General features: G+C 38.7%; 1 protein-coding gene across 1 annotated transcript; it reads left to right on the plus strand.

Annotated features, from left to right (window-relative positions):
* Positions 1–25,283, plus strand: CCDC175 (coiled-coil domain containing 175; the record flags this gene model as incomplete). The annotated part of the gene is made up of 20 exons (XM_083837655.1): positions 1–171; positions 2,078–2,189; positions 3,837–3,972; positions 4,802–5,030; positions 5,908–6,030; positions 7,450–7,559; positions 8,699–8,780; positions 9,727–9,863; positions 9,994–10,104; positions 12,423–12,494; positions 13,510–13,645; positions 14,086–14,217; positions 18,678–18,816; positions 19,111–19,190; positions 20,293–20,445; positions 21,620–21,722; positions 21,840–21,883; positions 22,473–22,635; positions 23,713–23,751; positions 25,128–25,283. Coding segments are annotated over 19 exons (2,250 nt in total), but the record flags the coding sequence as incomplete, so codon positions are not given.
* Positions 25,284–25,367: the final 84 nt, after the last annotated feature.

The raw sequence follows: 25,367 nt of genomic DNA on the forward strand, positions 1-25,367 counted from the left end.
TTTCAGAATTATTTTCACAGAACTATAAAGCAACACTTGAACCTTAAAAAACATACATTTTTATTTTACTGTATTTTCAATTTAGAAAAACACGTGAAAAATGAAGACTATACATTCAGTGGGGAAATCGTGCAGCATCTTGAAGATACTATTACTGCTATTAAGAAATTGGTAAGAAAACATCATACTTAGTTTTAGATATATGGCAGATAAATAGCTTTTAACCATGAGATCAGTCTTTTACAGTTGTAATTTTATGAGTATTCTCTTACGTAAGTTATATTCTACCTTACAAGAGAGAAGGGCAGTTTGGGGTGAAGCTGGTGGGTGCCCACATGCACTTTGCTGCCTGAGAAGTGTGGCTGTAATCGAACAAACCAACCTGAGTGGAGTAGACCACACAGCTCGTCCAAGCCTCAGCTCACCTGCTGGTGTTTTAATGTGGGACCAGTAGATGCCTTTTTTCACTAGGGGCTAGTGAAATTTGAGGCCTACCCAGACTTGTGTTGAAGTCAAAAGAGGAAGGGGTCTTATACTCAGCGGAGTAAATTAGGACTTGGGGTAGGAGTGTGTTCCAAGCTCTGTCCTGTCTTCATAGGTTGCTTTTGCTCAAGAGATGGAAGCTGTAGACCCCCAGGGGCTTGGTAGTAGCATCACAAAAATCACCTGAAGGCAGCTTGTATGGAGCCTTTTCATCCTAAGGGCCTTAATGCCATCTGTGCAAGGGAGAAAATGAATGCTTCTCTCTTGGGGATACTGGGTGCATACACCCACTGATGTCAGTGAATTCAGCAGATGGTACAGGGTCCAGCAAGGAGGTGGTTTGCCCAGTCCAAAGGGATTGTTTTGGAACAGCTAGCCTTTCTTTGAAACAACTGCATTGTATATGGTAGTAGTAGATCTTACAGCAATTATCAGCTAAGGGTGGCTGTTCATGGATAACTAACTTTTGCTGTAAGACCTCAGAGGTCATTAAAGCCAGAATAGCTTCAAGCAGAAGGTTTTTTAACAAGTATCTCCATAACGTGTTTGTCTAGGTAGGTGTAAATCTTGTAAAAACTCTCCCTTCTCCTTCAGTAGGCCTCTAAATCATCTATTTCAGACCAGCTCTGCATTAGTCTTATGAGTGTTTTACATAACATGCTGAAATCATAAAGCTGTTTTCCTTCTCACTGCTTCAGCTAATTGAGGATGTAATTCATACGAAATTAAAAACCTTCTACACATTTATTATATATCTCTAAATATTTCATCTTCCCAAGGAAGGGCTAGTAATTTATATGCATGCGTATAGAATTTGCTCTGCAGACAGCAAAATTCAACAGCATCTTTTCTTCCCACAGTGTCTTAGCTGGTGATTTTAACTGCTAGTAAAAATGAAGGAGAAAGATAGGTTTAGTTTTATGCATAAGCTGTGGTGCCCTTGGCAGCATCCATTTAAGAACTGATTTATTTTCCCAGACATTGGGGGGCTTTAACAATCCACCTACAATTCTCAGTCACACACCTTTGTGGGTCTTTTTTCAGTTGTTTGAGGGCTCCTCTGACCATTGGTGCGGTCTTCAGGTTTTCTCGCTCCACCTTCACCATAAGTGACCCTTCTCATACCAGCAACTATGAACCAGAAGATGACTTTTCTGGTGTTTCTGAAGGCCAGCTATAGTCTCTGTTCTTCAGTATAGCTTCAGGCCACATGGAAATAAGGCTCTTCTGTTGCTTTAATAACACCCTTCATTCACAATGGCAGAAGCTGACAGCTAAAACTTTCCCTGCCAGCACAGCTTTTGCAGCAGAGACGTGGGCAACAGCTTCCTGAAGACTGTTAACAGCCAAGCGTTTCTAGAGCTACATAGGTTTGGTCAGCTACCTGTGAAAGAAGTTACTTGTTATTTTGAAGCGTGAAAGAAAGGAGGAAAGAGAGCAAGTATGAGGAAGGGAAATAAAGTATCTAGGTGTGGAAAATATTCAGTATCAAATAGCTTAAAAACAAATATGAAAAAAAATGGTTTTGTAAGGAAGAAGTGCTTTTTCATCTGCTGTTGTATTAGTTCTCATTTGTGGGTTTGTTAATTGTCAGGAAGAAATTCGAAGGCACACCATTGAATGCCTAGAAGAAGAGACTATAAAAAACAGCAATCTTCGCTTCAGATTGCAGAATTTTCCAAGAGAGATTACTGCAGAGATGACAGGTAGTACTGACCCAACCAGCTGTGAGAAAGGAGAGAATTGAATTTTCTGTACGCTTAAACATGTTTGAAGTATTACTATAAAATGAATCTTACTGCTAAAGGTAAATTGCTTTCAGTAACTTCTTAATGAACAAAGATGGGTGTTGGTTGATGTGTGACACCGTAAGGGGTTGTTCTCTTACAAAACAGTGTAAATGAGAGACATCTCCACTGAAGACCATGCGTGAGCACTGGAGGAGTGACTGGGGAGCTGCAGCATTCAGTTCTGATCCCAGCTGTGCTACAGCCTTTCTCTGGTACTTGTGATAGAGCACTTGAGTGCTCTGTGCTGCGAGTTCCCTCCTGTGGGGTTAATAATGAGGTGACATTAATCATAATCATAATAGTGATCCCCCACTATTGGGTGGGGTTCATCTGGCCAAATGCTAATCAATTGGCTCATATGGTTGGTAAAGAGAAAGAGGCACTTGGAGGCATGATTCATCTCATCCTAGAATAGATACTTAAAGCAAGTCAGAAGAATCATGAACTTGAAGTGCCTCATTCTCTCCACTGGCTATGAAGGGATGCTAAAACAATAGCTCAGATGCAGGTGTCTAGAAGAAATAAAGGTTGAGTTCTGTTTATCTGTTCTTTTTCTCAGGTGTGGTTTCACTTTTAAGATGAATATGCCAGGGCATGCTTTGCTACCTCTTTCTAACTGCAGTCCCAAGGGATAGTGGTCAAGTAGCTGATCTAGATGAATACTGGGATTTCTTCTTTTGGGTAGAAGCAAGGGAGTTGGGTTTGTGTATCTGGATAACCACAAGGCTGCATGGTTACAGGTGTGGGGGCTCAGGGGGAGGGGTGGCAACGAGGCGGGGGAACAGGACTTCTTTTGGTGTACTATGGAGTTATATCAGCTTTAGATTCATCGTGAAACAGCAGCCAGAGCTTTGGTATTTATTTTCCAGCTGCATTCTGTGTTTGTTGGTTAGTTTCTTACAGCAAGTTTCCTCCCTCCCCTTCTCTCTGCCTATAGCACCGGTTGCTATGCAGTCGGTTGTTTGGACTAGCTGCAGCCATTCTGCACCGAGTGTTTTTTGCGTGGGTGGTTGTACACTAATGTGGCTGTTATCTCAGAAGCTGAAAAGATGCTGTAGTACAACGCCCATGCACAGAAGAGCTTTATCCGCAGCACCTCTTCATGCAGGCTCTTCAGTTTCACAAAGCAGTGGCTGAGGAGAAATGCTACTGAATTTCGAGCAAGGTGCTCCTGTTCCTTCTTCCTGGCTGCTAAAGCTGGTTGTGCAGGAGATATTTTTTTTTTCAGTGAAGTAATTTTTATCAGCTCACCGTATGTCTAGGGAATTTTGTAGACATATAGTATGAAAAAGAACAATTGTTCTCTGAGAACACAGTAGATTTTTTCTTGTTGATAGATGCAGATGACTTAGGGAAAATGTGATAAGACTAAACTGCTGAAATAAAGTGTGTGATTTAGGGGGATGTTATTGAGTGAGTGTCTTAGAATCACAGCTATCCCTTGCCAGGTGACGGTATCTATAGTAGTGAGCTAAAGATTATGAATCAGTCCCTTTATGCATTACCTCTGATACGCCTTTTTATATCTAAGAGGCTTCTGTGTGTTTGCTATTTATTTTGTAGCTCTTGTTAATGCAGCACGTGAATCTAGTGCAGCTCAGATAAATCAGCTGCAGTCTGCATTGAAGAGCATTGCTTATGAAATTGAATTACTGGATGAGAAGCAAACCCTTTGTGAAAGACAGAACGCTGCACTGTGGTATGTATTTATTTGAACAAGGAAAACCATACTGGCAAGATGATTAAGGCGAATTGAAATGTTATCAAAACATGGTGAGTAGTGCTTGTCCCTCACCCCTGCAGCTAGCCGCAAATGTTTCTAGGCAACTCTTCACTGCAGCAGCAAGCCTGATTTTTAAGATCTTGTTTCTTGAACAGCAGAGCCTGCTTGCTGCTGCCTGCCCCCTGTGGCCCTGATAAGCTTGCTCAGAGAAAACTGGCTGCAGCTTTGCTTCTCACACTGGCAGGGAGAATTTTCTCTTTCAACAATTTATGTTAAGGAACAAGTACAAAGATTGTAATTTTCAGGTTTGAAAAAAAAATGTGGAAGGAACTCTGAATCAGTAACTGTGATAGAGATCCCTCTTCCTCTTTGAGAGTTATCTGAAGAGGATGCAGAGACTTGGGAGATAGTTGTTTTCTCCCTGCCAGATTTCATGTTACTGTCACCTTCTGGCATGCTGCTATAGAGCTGTTCAAAAATAAATCACAATGCGTTTTCTTAGGGGAAGTCTTCTTCATTCGTTTGGTGCTTGAAAACAGCCCTTCCATTTTTAATAAAACTCATGGAAAACAATCACATTGGAAAAAGTAAAACTGCATACCTATTACAATAAATAACTGAAAGCTGTTCCATTAGAATTAAAGGTCTTAGATGGTGCCAGTGGGTGCCAGCCCTTTATATAGACAGGGCTGTAGCTTGGACTGAGTTGCCAACATATGGATAGACAAGTATTATTTCAACAAACATTTGAACCAAATATCTGAATGAATAGTAGGAAGTATTATATGCATTTTATTTTTTTCAGTGAGGAGCAAGAGTACTTGCAGACACAGCATAAAAGAAGAGTAGACTTGCTGAATGAAAGGATGGCAACAAAAATTAACACAAATGTTCTGTTAATTGAGACTTACAATAAAACAAGGGAGACAGAAAGAGAAATAATCAGAGCAAAGGCAGCATTAGAGGAATTAAAAGAAAAAATAGCTCAAAAAATAAGTAAACTTGAGAAAGAGAATGAAGAATGTGATGGAAAGGTAAAGGTTTTGAAATGTATTTCACGGTTTTACAGATGGTTATATAGTGCCAAAAATGAAATGCTGTTTGAAATTGTGCTGAATGTTGGGTTTAGCTTTCTCATACAGAGCTAACTTAGATCTCCATAGCAGCCAAACACAAAAACGACTCTTGTCATTGGGTGTGCACATGCACAAACTGACTGTTTTGACTTCTGCATACATGTGCTTGTGTATTTGTGCGTGAGGGGTGTATATGTACACGCAAAAATGTGCACAGCAGAATCGAATGGTATAAGGAATTTGTTTCCTAGTAGCGCATCTCAGAATGTCGTGTCTGTACTGGTTGTTTTTACTGGGTGTTGGATAAATAATCATATGCTGGAATTTCACCCCTCCAGACACACTTCTTAAAATAAAGGTACCTATATTTACCAGCAAACTCTGTGATAAGTTTTCACTGTTTATTTATTTATTTTATTCTGCCCTACTTTCAGTTGCATATATTTGGTATCGTTTCTGAATGCTAACATAAAAATAGATGAATAGATTAAAAGAAAACTTCCAAGTAGAAAATATTTTTTCTGCAGAACGGAACTGTAGCTGTGTTCCTAGGATGGTATAATCTTTTTCCTACACTGAAATAAAATCACAAAAGCTTTTGAGAGAACAGATGCTAATTTGCATCTTTTATTAATTATTGTTTCTTTTTCTTAAATAATTTATTCATTAGGTACATAGCTGTGTTTGTTTGTTTGTTTGTTTTACAGAATTCTTTCTTCCACTGTAAATTTAGTGCTTGCTTAATTTTGGAAGGCTCCAGATGCTTTAATATTAAATTTTAAACAATGCATAGTTAATTGCTCAGGGTGAATTAATTGTATTATTTTTAATGTAGAACAGAGAAATGAAGAACATGCTTGATATTCAGGAGGCAAAAACTTCAGCAAAAAAGGATGAATTTCAAAACTTGAATATAAAATTAATGGACCTACAACATTTGATAAGTCTGAATTCAACAGTAAGTTAAATGCAAAATAGTTTTGGTTCATTGTTAGTGCAAAGATCAAAATTTAATTTCATAACTGGTCAAAGTGAGGGGAATTTAGAATAAAATGCAAACTACCTTTTAAGAAGAAAAATGAGCTTATATGGTATATAAGTGACTGGCATTATTGACTAATTACTCAGTTATAAGTCTCTGTTAAAAATAGAAGATCCATATAGAATGTTTTTACCAACAATGAAATAGTTTGCTGCTCCCTGTGCTGGTTGATTTATTCATCAGGACAGACTTATGGGGAACTTAAGAAAAAAAAAAGAAGAGGGGAAGGGAGGGGGGAAGGGTTCAGTGAGAGGGTTACTTGACCCTCAAGTCAGCTATTTGGAGCTAGCTGAAAAAGAAAAGTGGCAGTTGAGATATTTGGTGGGCACAAATGTGAAAAAGAAAGGTAATTATTTATAGTAGTTCAAGGCCGACATCAGAGAAAGAAATTTAGAAAAGACTTTGCTCAACTGTTATGAAAGAATTTGCATTGGAAGGTGTTGTAGGAATTGGAATGAGCAAGGAGCTCGTGGTGACGGCTGCACAGAACTTCATGTGAATGCGCTGACTAGAATAAGGCAGTCCACAGTGGTGGACGTGATAACTTTAAGGAGGCTCAAGATCTGGACAGTCAAAGTTAATAGTGCTAAAAGACAACTAAGCTTTCTTTGTCTGCCACTTATGTAATGTTGGCTTCCAGACCAATCCTGCCTACTTTGGAACCGCTTTTCCCTTTTCGGTGGGAGAACTTATCAGAGAAAAGTAAGGATAGATCAGTGTCCTTATCTTTCCTTTTATGATTTCTTGCAGTGTTAGCTCAAACTGTGTGCGTTCATTTTAACATCTGCTGAGTTACCTGAGCACTACTGATAGCAACCATACTACAAAACTTAATTTGTGTGATGGGATGATCCAAACTGAGACTAAAGCATCATTTTCTGCCCTAGCTTTGCCAGCTTCTGTTAGAAGCATTGCTGCCTTTCCAGTAACAGTCATTTCTGCCTATCACATTGGTGAAAATAACAGAATTGTGCACTGAGGTGCCCTTAAATGACAGATTTCACAGGCTAATTTTTTTGAAGTTTCTTATCTTACCAACCTGCATTGATTTATTTTTTTTAACCCTTTAAGTGATTAAATGCAAAAAATGCAGCCTTAACCACTGTTTCCTCAACATTCTTGCAGGCAGTAGAAATTTTGACTATGAATATGTCAGACTAGCTAGAAAATAGTAGAGGAGAATCACATTCAGATGTTAAGATTTTTTTTTATTTTATTTTTTTATTTTTTTTTAAAAGACCAGTGGTAGTAAAGGGATTCATTATCTGCTGTTTTGAAAATTATTTTATTTTGGTATAGTCTGTTTTTTTTTGTTTTGTTTTCTTTTCTTTATAGGCTATATGTAACGAGAGAATTCTCATAGCAAAACTGAAAAAAGAGAGTGAGCATTTGGAAGAGAAAATGGAATTTAAAAAGAGAGACATGCTGGGAGCCTTGGAAAAGAAGTAAGAATTATTAGATGATTTGATTTGATCTTTCTGCTCTACCTGCATCGGTGTTTTCACTGGAAAAGTTTGCACCAGCCATGTTCTATAAAGCATCTGAATTATTTATCCGTAAAATAGCTAACAAATCCAAGGTGTCTCTTGATAAATATATTTCTATTAGCTTTATTTCTATATTAATTATTTCTATATTCTAAACATATTTCTAAATATATTTCTACCATAAAGACTCAGAGGATGGCTGGGGTTAATCTGAATTAGCTATCAGGGAACAAATATTCACTAACAGTGTCTTTTGGACTAGAGCTGTGTTCAGTTACACAGTGTATGTGGTGGATGGGTCAGCTGTTGCTCTCTGCACATGCTACCATCTTCCTGTCAGCCAGAATACTTATTTGCTATGGCACAGAGACTATTTTTTCTGTATGTTCCCTGAGGTGCAAAGTGTAGCAAATGATGTGAATAAGCAAAATAATCTGAATGTCAGTCTATGGGCTTGTTTACTACACACGTGGAGCTCAGTGTGGAGATCCTCAATTTAGCATTATGCAGGCTAGCTCCAGTGCTGCTTCTCCTCTCTTCCTCTGTATCAGATTCCTTTCTTGAAGCACTTCTTCAGGTAGACTCGTGCTTCTTGTGTGACTCCAAGTTTGTATAGTAGACAAAGGAAATGGGTATCACTTGTACTTACTGCATCCACTAAAACATATTTGCACAATGTGCATCAGAAGTAAGAATGTAAATCCATGCTCAAACTTTCCCTTTTTAACCTGTAGAATGTTGCTGGTAAAATTTATTTACCAGAAGGCCTGCCCGCTTGCTCTTTTGAGTACTTTTTCTATCAGTTTGTGTATAGAAAATATTGCCCACAAGCCTTCCTTGGCTTGTCTTTTAAGATCTAGCAATAGAGAGCCTAGTAGTTCTGTATGTCCTTACCTTCTTTCCAGGTTTTGTTCTCACCAGATAGATTAGAGGGAAGTAATGAATAAGAATATCTGAATGGAATAGAGCTCAAATGCATGCAGACATTGATGTAACTTACATTCACGTGAGGGGCCAGAGAATAAGAATGTGTGATTTTTAATATTCTTGTTTTAATACCCCCCCCTAAATATGCCTATGTTGGCTTTGTTTAACAGAAATCAGCTTGATTCTGAATTATTGCTTTTACAATCAAAAATTGCACAAGAAAAAGAAGATTTTGATAAGGAACTTGAGAAGGTAAGAGATCTTCATTCTGGCTCAGAGTTCTTACTAGGCTAGGTCTCAATAAAGCTTTCAATAACAGGCCTGTGCAAAGTGTGACATGAAATACTTCAGGTGCTTTGTTTTGGCCATACCTCTGTGTTTGATAGGTGCAAGGAGGTAGAAGAGGCACAAACATTTGCAGGACATGTAGCCTTCTGCTCCAGACTCTGGGGGTAGTGCCGGAGGTAGTGGTGAGATCTGCTCTTCAACCGAGACCATGGGCAGGTGTTGAGATACTTACGGGGGCGCTAAGAGGTGGGGTGAACTTGAAGGTGTGGTCTTGTGAGCTGGGATGCAATGAAATATAGAGGCTTGTGAGATTAGGATGTTGATTTGAGAGCGAGTATATGCACAGTAAGAGAACGGGCAGGCAGATGTATGCAGGAGGATGGCGGTGAGATTTGCTTACAAGGATGAGGATGGTATCCTGATCTGGAAAGCTGCGTGAGGAGTTTCATAGTGATTCTTGCTGATTTACTCCATGATTTCTTACATTGTTATTAATTTATACTGCCTGTGTGGAAAAGGCCACTAGTGGTGGCACTCCATCTGCCAGACCTGTGAGGGAAGGGCAGCTGCCTGAGACTATTGTTATGCAGACTACACACATCTTTCTGGGGATGGTTTCCAAGTTACGTTCACGAACTCTCCTCCAGATGTGCACACATCAGACAAGGTGTCAGTCCATTAAAAACTCTGCCCTGCTGGCATTAGGCAGCGCTAATTCTCCCCATCCCATACACACCTCTCCTGCACTTTACCGCACTCCTGCCAGCACAAGCCAGGACCCCAGTCACCTGCTTCCTACTTGCTTTCTTTCTTGTCTTCCTGCCCATTCTCCTTCAGCCATGCCCTGTGACTTCCCTCCACTTTGATATTGCATGCCCTTATTCTATGATATGCATGTCCTTATTTCTAGGCTAAGGAGTATCTACAGAACGCTGAATGCCTGAATAAAAAACTTAAATCGGAAAATAAAACTGCACGCCAGAAGTTTGAACAAGCACTGAAAGAAGAAAAACACTGGGCTAGAAAAAGGGACGAGATGGAGGCAAAGTAGGTTTCAACTGTCAGCTTTTGGATACAGATTTTTAAGTTTGTCATTTTATGACTAATGCTTTTCTTGCTACATTGTGAGATCATGTTTCGGATGAAGAATCTAACATTTTTTGTTTTCTTCTGGTAGTTTGAAGAGATTATCCACTTTGTTGGATGAAAAACTTGAATTTCTGGCAAATCTTGTGATGGAAAAGAAGAACCTAGAGATGGAAATTGAAAATCTTGAGGACAGCCTGCTGTATGTAATCTCTCAATATTGACAGTATTAAATTATCTCAGTGCCATTTACTCAGGAGCAAAGCTGGTGTGAGAGATTCAGAAATGTAACATTCAGTAGGGAAGCTAAATGGCTTTATGAACTATACAAGCAGACTGGTGTGAAACTTCATGCAGCTGCCAGTTATACTAATTCAATCTGTGGTTTCTAATCGCCAGGTGAGGCATTATACAGATAACAATGAATACTGAAGCAGTGCAGAATGTAAAACTTCACAAACAATGGCTGTGACTGCAAACTCTATATGGTGGTACCAGGCCTTGATCCAAGCCACTACCATTTTATGGTGGTATCTGAGAAAATCTGCTTTTACTCAGAAAAATCTAAATAAACACAGATTTGCACCACGCACAAAAGTGCTCTGAAAAATAAATCTGTGGGGGTGTGGTCAGAGCAGAACTGATTTCCTGTGCCCTATGCAGTGATGTATGGCTGGGAGGAGCATGGTCAAAGCACTGTAGCTGGTGGAAGAGATTTTGGACTTTGCTGCGATAGGTGATGGCATGCTGCATTGGATCCGGTTTGTCTATTTGCTAGAGAATCAGGACAGGAAGGCTGAACGTTATACTCTAATAATCAAATTCTCTCATGTAAGAAGGGTAAGGCTGGCAAAGGGGAGAGCTTTTCTTTTTCCCTCCTCTGGAGAGTCATCCTCTGCAATATAAAGGGAAAAGGTTCAGCCAGTTAGTGTCCCCCAAACATAGCAGTGCCAAATGTTTGCATACACTCTGTATTTTGTGTGCCACCAGTTGTCCTGGTTCTGTGCAGCATTTCATAGTGTGGCACTACAGGGGCTGTGCTCCTAGGGTCTTTCTGTTCTCTCTCTAAATCCTCCTGAGGAATGTTTTTGTTAATATGGAGTTGTCCTACTTATGAATATAATTATAGATGAAATGTAAGAAAATAATTGCTCACCTCCCTTTTCATACTGAACACGAAAACATACAATACATTCATTCTGCTTTGTAGGAAAAGAAGTACATTTCTATTTTGATAGGAGCAGTGTCTTCATTTTTCCTAACAAAGGAGATATTGTTGCCATGTAAATGAGGAATACAAATAAGACCATGAGGTAGCCATACAGTGCTGAAGAGGATGAGAACTTGTAGTGGAGTGCAATGAACTCTACACTATATAAAACTAAATTAAAAATATACTGAGGTGAATAATCATCACATAGTATCTTGACACTAATTGGATATCTACAGTAACGATAGGAAAGGAAAGGGTTTTAAGAGTTTTCTCCCAGAGTCAATCAGCTCTTAATTTCAGACTTTTAAACTGGAATACATCAAACTATGCAAAATGTACCACAGCTCTGACCTCTTAGAAAAACTAATTGAAAAATCCCCTTTTCCCAGTCCCTGTCATACATTTTTAGGTTTTTATTTTATGTTTGTATATAGTAGACTTGTTATTTGACTCTTCACTGGCCTCATGAGAAACAGCATCTCAATATATCAAGTCCCAAATAATTTAATTTCAACATACAACACACAGACCTCCCAGTCAATTTTACAGGACCACCAAAGAATATTTGGGGCACATCTCACTACTGTTAAAATGTCTTGGAGTGCTGGTTTGATACTTGTAAGTTTTACGTTTGGAACAATAAGATCTTTGGAAGAAATCCCTATACAACTTCTTCGTAAATGCTTCTAGGGTTTGGAGCAGGTGCTTCCCACCACCTTTGTGTCTTGAAGGAGTGAGAATCACTGTTTTCACACTGCTGACCTTTTTTACTGTATTGAACTCCCTTGGAATGTATTGAATACATATAAAATTCATGCATTTTATTTTTTACCACACATAATACACTAAAAAATGCTCACTAAGAAATTAAAATAAATTGTTTTGCCCACCTGGATGAAAGTTCTACTTCTGAACATACTCTTTTTTTATTATTTACTACTAATACATTAGAAAAATTGTTCATTTCTGAAACTTCTGCTCTTGTGCTTTTGGATTTGTTTATTGTTTCTGACTTGAAAAAAGTCTCCTGGATTTGCCTCCTGGATTTGCCTTGGTTCCAAGACACTCTTAATTTTACGTTGATGTTTCTAACCAGAGAAACAATATGTAACACACACCTATGGTTGAACACTAGGATGTATGTATTTTTGAGATATGACCCACAGGTACTATCTCCAGCTTGTAAGTGTTGCAGGTTGGTTGGTGGGAAGGAAATTTTGAAAAACTCCACTAAAAATTTGAGATAAAGTGCTCTGCAAATGCTCAGCATTATTTCTGAAAGTTTCCCTTTTTTTTTTTTTCCCCAGAATATCAAAGGAGATGTATGCAAAGGAACTGGCATCTCTAGAGCAAGATTTGAAGACAGAAAATAAGATGAGGTACAACTAACTAGTAATTGGGCATTGTGTTCTTAAAAACATAGCAGCACATAAATGAATTACTACACCTTGTTACTGCTCTTATATCACTGATATAAACCCAAGGCCTCACTCTGTAAATATCCAGTGATATAATGGCAATAAAAACACATCTCCTCAAATATACCCATGGTTTCATTTGAATAGTATCGCTCTACTGCCAAGTGGTGATAACTACTGAACTTTGCTTATATGTGGCTCTTAATCATTGTGTCATTAAATGTTCTACTTAATTTCATAATCTATTTGAGAGTTGCCAGCGTATGGGCACTTCTGAAAACTGTAAAACTGTTCATTGTTTATTTTAATTAAAGTGTAATTAATATTCATTGGTAGCTGAATTGAATATTACACCATACTTTTGTCACCAAAAAACAATCATGCTCAATCCAAAAAGCTGTTTTTGCTTTTCCCTTTACTCTCATTAAAATGTTACTCTAAAATCTTTCTCTTTTGATAGCCAAGAATATTTTTTTCATGACTTCTAGATTGCATTTTGATGTAGATAGTTGTTTCTATATCAGTGTTGTCATTTTATCCTTCTCATAGTTTACAAACCCTAGGGATTTATGAACATGAAATCATGTTCTTTCCAGCCTTGCAACTTGCTAAGCAAAATTAGCCAAATTATATGGTCCAGACTTACATAAACTAATTTTAAGTACCTTACAGAAGCACTTAAGTGAGAGTAGTCACCTTAAGATTCCTCCTGTGTGTTCAGTGCAGACAATTTTAAATAGAAATTCAGAGGTGTTTTTTTGTTGTTTTATGTCTTTTTATGCATCTCTGCTAGATTCTGTCAGGATACCAGATTTCTTGCTGAACCACTTTGATCATAGTCCTGAAGTTACAGTAGATATGTTTGAGTTTTTCAATATCTTAAATTAGGCTCGCTATGCCTCTGATAATGCTAATGTCTCCCTTCAGTGTTTTTCACCCGGTTTCAACTTATTTCTGCTTATGTATCTGTCACTAGAGTAATGCTTCAGTGGAAGCTACTGTACTTAAAAAAGCAGAGAAAACTCTTTTTCTCAGAGGAGGAGAATATAAGCAGAAAAGCGAGTGAAAGGATAGAGGCTGTTAAAAAAAGGCATGCTGAACTACTTCTGAAGGTATGTTAAACAGCAGATATCATAACCCGTTACATTCAGTGTTGTAGTGAGTTCATGCTGTACATTCGGAGTAAACGGGTACCTAAGTAAGTAGCCTCTAAAGCTCATTGCAAGCTATTAAACATGATATCAGGTCTAATGATCTTCAATATCTAAAGACAGGTCTGGACATAGTGCTAGGCAACGGGCTTTAGGCGGCCCTGCATGAGCAGGGAGGTTGGACAAAATCACCACCAGAGGTCCCTTCCAACCTCAACCATTCTGTGATCTGACCTTAACTCCAATTGATAACAATTCAAAAGCAATTATTTATCTCAGCAGATATTGTGCTTTAAATGCAGACTGCTGTCATTTTGTTCGGATTGCGTATTTCCTAGTGGTCCAGGTAGACACTATGTATTTTAGAAATTACTCACCTTTGTTTTGTTTTCCGTTATGAGACTGAAGACCTTGAGAAAGAACTTCTTCAGTCTGAAAACCGAATCAAAGCACTGAGAGAAGCAGCAAATAAGAGGGAAAATGATTATAGGAATTATAATGAAGATTTCACTAACAAAATAAAATGTCTGGAGGTAAGCTTTGCTATTTTTATTTATTTAATTACCTTTAATTTTAATTTTATTTAATTACCTTTAATTTAATTACCTTGGAAAGATTTCTGGTGGATGAATTGGCAGTGTTTGATGTATCACGTTGGGGCATAGCTCCAATAGCTACACTCCAATGTGACCCATCTGTCAGTAACTGTTTCAAGACATTTCTTTATTTTTCTTTGTTTGTTGTTGTTGGGAATTTTTTTGATTGTTTATTTAATGCTCAAAAGCACTTACGATGAGACCCTCAGATTATTGAGACCCTGGAAGTAGCACACACCCATATGTATATATTCATGTACAATATAGGCACCAATCTCAATAGAATGCCATGCAGTGAATATTCTTCTCAGAAGGGTTGCCTCCCATTTTGAAATAAATATATGTGCAGGACTAATTCAGTCATGAGATGCATCCAATTTAGCTTTATTGTGAGCTGCCCAATGTGTAACTTGTTAATGTAGAATTTGTTCTGTCATTTTTGGGTAAACAGGCCAACATATGTAGAAATACGACAGCTTGGTTTTAGACATTGTTCAAATTCTACTCTGAATTATTGTTGTTGCAAATCTATCGGAGTGATTGGTGGTGTGCGATACATAACCTGAGGCTACTTACTGTTGGTCTTCTTTAAAATACTGATGAGCTTTCTTTCCCAAAGAAAGTAGGGCACGGAAATGCTGAATATGAACTATGCAGAGCTTTCAGAAATTTCAAGTGCTTCTCCGATCTTTGCTATGCAGCGTATGCTCTGTCCCCAGGGAAACTGTCTGACTCTTGGTCAACAGTGTGATTTGAAATAGGATGAATCTGATGCCAGGAGTGTAGGAAGTATCTATGTATCTTATGTGGGAAAGGTATATTTAGAGAAGGCCTTGGGGATCTTCGTTTTTCTGGTGGAGGGTTACGACTCCATATCATGCAAAACAGTTAGGGCCATGTTGTTACTGAAGCTTCCCTAAAAAACAGGCCTGAGACTGTCACTGATAAGTAAATAGTTGTGCCGGATTCATTCTCCCACTCTTTCTGGCAGTTGAACTATTCAGAATATACAAAGTCATTGCTAAATATACATTGACTCCCATTCTGTCTTTTCTTTAATATAATCTACACTAAAAGAGTTTTTCCTACATCTAATACAGTGCTGAGGAAAACATTATCAGAGGGTTGCCCTTTCCTTCCTGGCCTGGACAAAGCAGGTTTGGAGTAATTGTAACTTATTTTCATTCAATGATACGCTCTACCATTTTCTCCTTTTTTTTTTTTTTTTAACTGTTTTTCTGCTATGCTTTCATTTCCTACCATTTTGATGAAACAATTGTAGCTGCTTTGTTTTTTTTCCCTATTTTCCTTTTGGGGAATAAATTCCTTTATAAATGCTTTCAAGCATTTTCTTGCACTTGTAAAATGACTGTTTGACTGTTGTCTCATGGAGGCAGTCTGTGTAAGGGGAATAATTTCCTTTATAAGAGTAATGACAGATCCTATGCTGATTTATTCTGCTCTGTCAGGAGCATCATGGTGATGCATGGTGTCAAAGTACTCTGTAGAAATGAGGCTTAGATCACCTTCCTTTCTCTGCCTTTTTAATACGCTAAGGGTGCCATTTCCATTTCGTCTGTTCTCCTCCTTACTATTCATTTTTTTTGCATTCTTTTTATCCATCCTTCTGCTACAGTCCATTTAAAAAAACAAACAAACAAAAAAGCAAACAAAAAAAAAAACCAGCAAAAATCACCACCACCACCAAAACTTATGAGCATATCCAAACATCAATACTTTGAGATTTTTCTGGTATTTCTACTCTTTGATCGCACAACTGGATATGATTTTCCTGACTTCAGAGTCTCACAGGGACCAAAAACATGTAGTGCAGCATTTGACATGAATGTCGTGTAAATAAACAAGTTCAGTGTCCCAATGTTACTTCACATCCTGGGCCCAATTTAATTTCTAGTATGGCTTTATTTCTCGTGTATCATCTTGTCTCTCTCTTAACATCATTCTTCAAGTCCTTCTGTCTATATAGGATGTTCCTGTTCTCCCTTTCCTTGTTTATACCTATTGCAGCAAAAGAGAATAGATGTATTTTTCTACTGAAAAGTAACTTAACTCCTGACTTGCATTCCTTTTGCCCTAACCAAGATGAGATTCCACTATGCTGATGGCTGCCCATACCCAGAATTAGTCTTTTTGTTTTGCTTTAAAACCAAATGTCATTTAAAAAAAAAAAAAAAAGCTAAGGAATGAGGCAGAAAAGGATTAAAATGTACACATTTTTAATGGTATTTAGGTGATGATCTGCTTAGTCTTTTAGACCTGATAGTCCTCCTTCCCCATACTGGTGTAACAGCGCAAAGATTTCCAGGCTGGTAAACCCTATTGGAGGAGGATGTACACCTCAGATTCAGGAGCAGCAGCATTACGTTTGTCTTTAGCAAACATTAATATGAATAAAAAATAGGCTTATGGTTGTGCATGAAGCAACATGTAATATGTTAAGCTGCAGAATTAAATACTGCCAGGAAAGCACCTGTGAAATAAATGAAAGCACTCCATATTGATGATAAAATGAAAAAAAAAAAAAGTTGCATTTGTTTTGCTTCATTGATGGGTTAGCAGAATCAATTGCCTAGTATAACCAATGCCATTTAGTATAAATAATGCTAGTATCAGAAAGATAACACCGCAGGCTAGGATAGGGAAGGAACCAGTTAGCAACTGTACCGAGAGGACTCAGATGTCTTCAGATCATCCAAGTCTGACAAAATTCACTTTCAGGTAGTTAAGTTGCAGAAGCCATTTCAGAGCTGTTCATGATTTAACTGCACATCAAGAACAGGTGAAGCTCAAATTATCTTCAGTTCCCAGAATAGCCATGCTGGGTAACACACAAAGTTGATCCTACAAGGAGCCTGTCTTCTGCAGTGAACAATAGAGCTGCTTGGAAAAGTAATGTAAGAAGAGTCAAATATAGAACGGCCCTTCTTCTGTAGTATCTCTATGACAAATGAAGTGTCAGGAACTTCTTCGGATGGAGATGATGGTATCTGCATTTAATAGCTTTTGATGGAATTTTATGCTGTCCTCGATCTCCAGAGTAATATCCTTCTGTCACTGATTGATAATTTTAGCTCACGTATACATTTATCCTCCACAACATATAATTCGTTTAATAAGGACAAAAAAAATTCTTCAGTTTTAAACCTGCTGTCTTAAACATTTATCGTCATCTTGCAGTTTTATGTTCTGAGAAGCAGTGAATAGCTGCTGTCTACTCATCTTCTCCAGCAAAGGCATGTGATTTTACACACCTTTTATTGTATGTCCCCTCAGTTGTCACTTCTCAGGGCTGAAGAATCCTGGGTACAAAAACGGCTGGAAAAATCATCCTACGTAATAGTTACCCATTGTTTACTGACCGAACAGAATAATGTTCTCAGTTAGTTTGAGGGAGTTTTCTCTCAGACTGGAATTAATCTCTATTTTCCTTAATGACTCAGGTGATAGGGCCGAGTGAATGCTTATCACATCTGCAGAGGACAGACTCGATAAGAGTGGGAGCACCCTCTGCAGGACAGAACTAGAATTCAGAATGATTTTAGCAAATTGGAGCAGTAATTTAGGGGAACAAAAAGAAGGCAAATTAAAAAAAGTCATGATAAAAAATGTGTGTGTGTTTAGGTGGAAACAGTTGTTCTTTCCAAACTCATCACTGGGGAAGTCTTCAAGCTAGCAGTGATAAATAGGATTAAAGCTAACAATTTGAACATAAGTCAGCAAAGACATGTGGTAACGAAAAAGAGAAATATCGAACTGGTCTCTACAAAGTGGCATATAGACTGGCATGGCATATAATGCAAGTTTGCAGCTCCACACAGTTTTGGTAGGACACAGGTGGAGCACATCATCTGGTACTGATCACCTAATTTAAAGGAGGATGTAGATTACTTGGAGATCCAAGGAGAGTTCAACAAAGATGATCAGGAAAAAAAATGAAGAAATGTGCAGTTCTTCCATTGAAAATAAGTAAATCTAAGAAAAGACGGTAGCTGCCAAACAAATAAAAATTGATAGCAATATGACATCCTTGTCCACTTGTTGAGACAAATAGCAGGCAACAGAGTAGATTTAACTTAAGAAAAAGTTAGGGCCTAAGAAAACACTGACAGCACAAATTGCAAAATCCTGGAATCAATTGTGTGAGACACGGTATCTCTACCACTAGGGTTTTTAAGGACAAGTCAAACATCTGTCATGGGCACTTAGGTCTAATTGATTCTGCTGTAGAGCAGAGAGATGGACTAAGATGACCTCTTGGGATCACTTCCAGTATTCCTTTCTCTGTGTTTTTTTTTTTTCCCCTTGGTTACATTGAATTATTTATGCATTAAATGCTGCTTAGAAAGATTATTGATTGATATTTAGTTTCATTAAAGAATGACATCAAAACTGCAACTGAAGATCTGCTTAAAAAAGAACAAGAATTAAATGTAAGCAGGCTAACCTTGGAAGAAACCCGGAAAGAAAAAGAAGAGAAGTATACAAAATATGAAGAACTGAAGAAATCATTTTTAGGTAAGCATTAAGTAGCTCCTCTACATAGCTGGGCTTTCTCTTGATATTTCTGAAAAGAGCATGTCATAGCCCTCTGTCTGCGTGTATCTCATGTAAACTATGAAACAAGTATAAACCGAGCTCTTGGCAACAATTAGAATCCATAGACATGGCTATAACGTAAATATGAAGTATTTTGAAATGCCAGACCAGTCAAACAGCTCACTTACTGATAGAACCTAGTTTTCTTTATATCAGTTTAACTTTAATGTTCAGTCATTATACTGTCTTAAAAACCCTTTCCCTGCTTTGTAGAAAAGAAAGATGAAGAGTTAAGAATCAAAAGAGCCATTCAGCAGTCAATCAAGACTACTAGGAAGCTCAAGGAGGACATGGTAACAGCTTAAAACTTAACTGCTAGTTCTGTAAAGTTTCCACCAGCAGCTTTTTCCTCCCAGTAAAAAACAGGCACCCATGGCGATGGGAAGACAGGCTGCGGGTGCACCTTCCTTTGTCTTGCCATGTTCCTATCCGGTGGATGCCTGAGACCTCAGCTCAGCGTGTGGCCCAGCATTTATATCAAGCCAGCCTTAAGCTTGAGTTTGCAGCCCCTAGGCACACGAACAGGCCAAGAAGAAGCCGTTGAGCTTCTGCAGTTGAGCAGTGTCCCTACAGAGCTTGCACAGTGAATCTGCCTGTCGGCCACCTTCAGACCTGTACAGCTGATGAATTTGAGCACAGTACCACAGTGCACATCAGACCTGCAGAGCCCTCACTGGCCATTTTCACAGCGCATGCACAACCAGTCTCAGTGTGTAGCAGGGCCACTTGTCTAGGGCTGTGGGCCTCAGGCAGCCCGGCCAGAGCTTCAGGTGAGCTATACATCCTAGTCAGATTACTTTTGCTTTCTGTTCCTCTGGCAGAACAACACTTTCAGGTGGAAAAGGAATGTAGTTGCATCTTCTGGTGTTAATGGGAAGAATTTAAATGTCTTTAGTTACTGAAGGGCATGAGAGAAACTTGATAAACTACATAAAAGGCTCTGTTTTGAAGTTGATCAGATTGTAGGATCCATGCCCAAGTAATGGGCAAATCTCTCTGACAGCTGTTCCGTAGAAGCCATGTGAACACAGAAACTGTCTCTGTTCAGAGAAGGGAGACCTCTTTCTCCAACCATATTAGAATAGCGAAGCACAACAAAACATTTGTGTACACCCAAACACCCAGTGACAGTAATGTGATGCTTCTGTCATTGGGTGGCCTTGCAGCACGAAGGTCACTTCATGTCAGAGCAGGTTCCTTTCTAGAGGACCATGAGCTCTCTCTTACCCTCTCTGTATCTCTTCCTACTTGTTGGTAAGAGAATACAGATACCTATCTCAGATGTTACTTTGAAAATTTTAAATGAAAGGTGCCATGTAGTAAAAACTCTTTTCACTTTAAGTACAAAAATCCTGTATAAAGGTCAGGTAGCAGTGAAGATTTTGTTATTTACAGCTGGAGCTAAGGAATAAGCTGCGGATCAAGCGTGATGCTGCAGTTAGTCAGCTGAAGAATCACACAGAGAGTATGAAGTTGCTGGAAAGAGACATCTATGAGATCAATAGAAAACTTGACATTGTGAACACGGAGAACTGCAGATTCAAATTAGTGAGTATATTGAAGCTTAGCAGTGTTTATTCCCAATATGAAGTTCTCTGTTCATTGTTTATTTCACAGAGAGCTATCCACGGAAGCCAATGAAACACAAAAACAACAGGGAAAACATTGTCTTGTAAAGGAATGCGTAGATCTGTGTTTACTTGGGAGGGAAACAAAGAGGAATATCCAAGCACAAGGCATCTGCCTAAGACATAATCAATATCATGTATCTGCTGCGTTCAGTCAGGGATTGTAGGAAAAAGCCTTCCTGTCACATGAGATGAAAGTGAGATGTAGAATAGGCCTGTGTTGTTTGGAATACTTGCTTTTGGAAGATTTCTGTATACCTTTCAGACCCTGGGCCATCAGAGTAGTAGAGTCTCCTTCCCTGTAAAATACGTATAGGATCGTAAAAGTGGTCTTATTGCCAGCTGTTTTCAGGCTGCCGTCCAGACTTGAACCCACATTTGCGCAGACATGTGGACTGAATTTCTGAGATGATGTTAACCCTGTGCACTGTTTGGTGCCTGTGAGCAGAGAGCTCTACTGCTGCAAGTACTGAATCTGTGCATGCTAGCGCTGCAGATGCTGGGTACAAGTGACTCTGTAGCTCTGATTATATCCTCATGGACAAAAAGGCTTCACTCACAGGCAAACCCCCCTGGTTATGCTATAAATCTCCCTCTCCTTATGTTCAGTTCACCAACAGAAGCTGAGAAGCTTTTTCTGATGCCTGTATCGCACCAGGAAGTGCCATTTATTGTGTCTGACCTGGGCTAACTCATTTCAGCCAAACCTGGTAGAGCACAAGCTGAGTGCCAGTATTGATCCAATGTGAATGAGTCCACCCAATTTTGGGGAAGAGAGGAAGAAAGCGTCCTGGTTTGGATGTTACCTGGGCTGTTCTGGCTGTTTTCAGCGTCATAGCCCATTTTACTTGGTAGCATAGACATAGCTGGCTTGTATTGATTTTGACAACTGTTAAAATTTAATCAGCAAGATGGATTGGATGCTATTGTTGAGAGGAAGCATGTCCAGAGGAATACATCAACCTTTGTATTTCTGTAAGTTAAACATCAGCTTATTCTTGCTGGCCTCTTCAGACACAGTGAAACTGTTTGGAAGTTATTTAGAAAAGTTGGAAACTGTGGCAAGTACTCAGTTGTAATTATTTTTTTTACAGTGCAATGTGCAGATGAAAGAAGATATTTTTGCAATGAATTCTGAAGCAGAAAACCACAAGTCAGCAACAGTCAAAATTCTGAATGACCTAGCAGTGCTTCATGGTAATGTGTTAATAACTATGTCAAAACAAAAAGTAATATTTTTAAATAATGTCTTTCAGTCCTTGTGTCTTTTTCGAAGAACGATCTACCATAGTTTAACTGTTGACTCTGTTGTAGATCTTCTTCTGAAGGCATGGTCAGAGGACAGCTTTATTCAAAAGGTGAATTTCAATTTTCTATCGTACTATTTTGCATAAATACATTTCACTTGTGATGTAAAAATGATTTCATATTGCAAATAGGGCACTGCAATTTTTGAATTCAAAGGGGGGGCAAAGTATTAAACCTGTGGTTTCTAACGTTATATAATTTTTTCCTGGTACTGTTCTTTTTGCTTGTCTTTTCAATCCTTTCTTAAACCTCTGCAGTCTCCGTGTATCTGCTAACATTCTTGCTTCTACACGCTGATCATCAACCTTGTAATTTTTTTCCAGTTGGAAATGGGCTTATTTTCAACAGGAATTAAACCAAACTATCATGTAAGAAAGTTTTTCACAAGTTCTTCCATCAGAAAGGCAAACTTTTTTTTTCTTTCTTCCTTTTTTTTTTTCTTATGCAAGGATTGGATAATTATTGAAAATTTCCTTTGGAAATGGTGGTCTGGTGGCTAGTCAAGCTGTGAGAAAACAAGATAAGATAACTTTCTCAGCATTCTGTGGTTTGTGTTTTTGTTTGTTGTTGCTGTTGTTGTTTTTTGGTTTTGTCTTTTTCATTTTGAGAAAAAAGGAGTTTTATCCCATGTTGTTACAGGAATTTCTGGAGAACGAGCAGGAAATTCTGAATGCAGTGACAGCCCTAGCAACAAAAATTCAACATCGAGAGGAAAAGATTGGTGATATTAATAGCAGGTTACAAAATAACCTGGAAGGACTGGATTCTCTGTTTGAAAAAAAATCTAGAATGGATGATCACTGTAAGATACATCAAACTTTTTCCTCTATTTTTTTTCAATCCCAGAGGAGTTCTGTTGAATATGTTAATTTTTAGTAGCCTGTGACAAAATACAAGTAGTACAGCTGTGTTAGATCAGCTCACTCTGCTGTAGATTCAGATTTAGTGGAACAGTTAGTGCATTTTTTTTTTTTTAGGAGAACTAGCCATGCTTTATCACACAGCCTGGATATTAACTTTAATTTCCTCTTTCTAAAGGGTTGTGATAACAACGGTGAGGGGGCTGTAAAATTGTCTGAGCATCGCTGATCTTTCCAGAATTACGTTTGCTTTTCCACAAAGGATAAATAAAACTAACAAACTCCAACTCCTGCAGCTCGTTGTCATATGGTTACCACTGTAGGACTACGTGGTTAATTAATGTTTATGTTGTCTAGAATTTTACCTGTGGGCAATTTGTGCTGCTGTTTCCATTTAAATGAATGCCATTCTATACTGCAGTCTAGCAGAGGTATGGGGTGGTGTTATTACACAGGGGCCTTAGATGCATACATGCCAAATTGCTTGCTTCAGGTCCTTGTTTTAACTCAAATCCTGTAAATTTCTGCTTTTCTTGCTGGTTCATTGAGGCCTCATTTGTAATGAGTCGCAGGTTTGGTCACTGTATGACATTGCCTTGGTACTGAATGTTGTAAATCGGAAAAGCTACAGCGCTCAGGATGCTTTGAAGTAATTGGGTCTGGGTTATATGACAGGAAGCCAGGAAGGGGGGAATTTATAGAGGAAGGGAATCTCCCTGGAAGGAAGCCAGGCAGAGGGGGGGAGGATGGTGAACATATGGCAGAAGAGTCCCCCAGTTCATCTGAAGGCCCATGTCAGTATTATTTTGTGGGTGAAATGTGCAGGGCAGGCTTCTTCATAAGGAGCCTACAGAAACGCTGCTTGATCCTCCAAAACTGCAAGTATTTATTTAGCTGCATCTGTTGAACCCCTTGACTGCCATTACTTTTTATTTTAATTTAATTTTATTTTATTGTTTTTTAATGATAGTGAGAGAAGAGGATTAAAAAAAGCTATTAACTTGCCTTTTACATTCCAGGTTTTGCTGAAGGCTAAAACCCCTGAGGCCAGAAGGAAGGTCAGTGCTTGGTAATGCCACGCATGGTTTACAGGCTTCCTATAAACTCTGCTTTTAATAAGTCCCTGATTCTCCAGCCTTTAAAATTAGTACATGATTCTCTAGACCGATCAAAAGATGTACTCATTAGTACAGCTAATGTTACCTCAGAATCATCATTACTTTTCTTTTTAAAAATGTAGGGTCCAACTTTTAAACCTAACATATGTAGTCTGTATGTGGAAACGCACACGGAAGCATACAGTCCTCAGTACTGCAGAAGTCTTTCCCTGCCTGTTGCTGTACTGGCTGCTCACATGCTCATATGTACTGATGTGGTAACCATGCAAAACTAGACACAAAACTGTCTTTAGGACATTTTAAAGAAAAACACCCCCACGAATCTGTTATGTACGTGGTATCTTAACACATGGATTTGAAGAACATACTTTTAGTTCTGTCCTCTACACCTGTTTGGCTGCAAACTGCATTTTCTATGTAGCAGTGTAGATAGAATTTGATTTCCTTAAGGAGATCAATTATTTCCTTAATCCCTAAACAACCCCTTACTTCTGCATACAAGGTGGGGTTTGTTTGCACTCAATTTTTAGAAGCAGCAAACCTGTCAATTGGCAATGCACAGAGCAAAGTTATCAGGAAATGCGTATCAGATGTAAGAAATTAAACCTATGGAGAAAGGTTCCTGAATAGAGCAGCACGTGACCTTGAGGCAGGCTGGCTGAGATGGCACCCACGCAACCCCTAGGCTCTCAGCAGGCTCTGTCCCTTCCCGCTGAGCCAGCAGGGGCTTTACTTGGGGGTGGGTCGGCCTTAGGACCGTGGGTAGGTAATAGACTAGAGAAAGGGCACTACTGTCACAGTTAACTAGCGAAAGATGCGCTGCTATTTCCGCTGCTACAGCCAACACATCATGAAAAAAGCTGCCTGGAACTATTCCTTCAATGTTTAGTCCTTCGGTGCTGCTCTGCTTCTTCTGGACCCTCTATAGCACTAAGTGTTTTGTGACTAATGTACTGTATATGTGCTTTGGGTGTCCTCCCATACAACATACATAGACGATAAATGGATGTAACAGGCATGAAGCATTCTCATAAGGGGAAGTTAAGATGTCTCTCGTAAAAGATGTGGAGAAGGGGAGAAGGCTCCATCCATTTGTAGTTGCCATAGCTCAGACTTAACCTGCAGCAAGAGCTTTGCTGACAACAGGTGTAGACTACTAGGAAAAGAAAATCTTTAATCTGATCCTAGATGGAAATTTATAGTCAGGATATAAGAAAATGGCTTTAGTGGGAGAAATGCTACTGTTTAATCATTTCCAGGAGTAGGAACATAAACTACAGAGAGCTTCACAATGCATTTTGTCTCCTTTCTCCTAGAAGTCAGAATAAAGTGCAGTGAAGAAACGAGGAGATGCTTCCATCAAAAAAGAACATCTTGAGCATGATTCTAGTGCTTATCGTCAGCTAAGTCTCTTTCCCCTCACGGAAGGTAGAAGCTAGAACACATGATGAAAAAACCAAGTGCTGTTTCATTTAAGCTCTGCTGTTCAATGTTCAAGTGCTCTATGTTTTATCTGAGCTCTGTTTGTTTCATTGAAACTCTATTGAAAAATAAAA

Source organism: Anser anser, assembly GCF_964211835.1.
Source record: "Anser anser genome assembly, chromosome: 5".
In the NCBI taxonomy this organism is placed as follows: Eukaryota; Metazoa; Chordata; class Aves; order Anseriformes; family Anatidae; genus Anser; species Anser anser.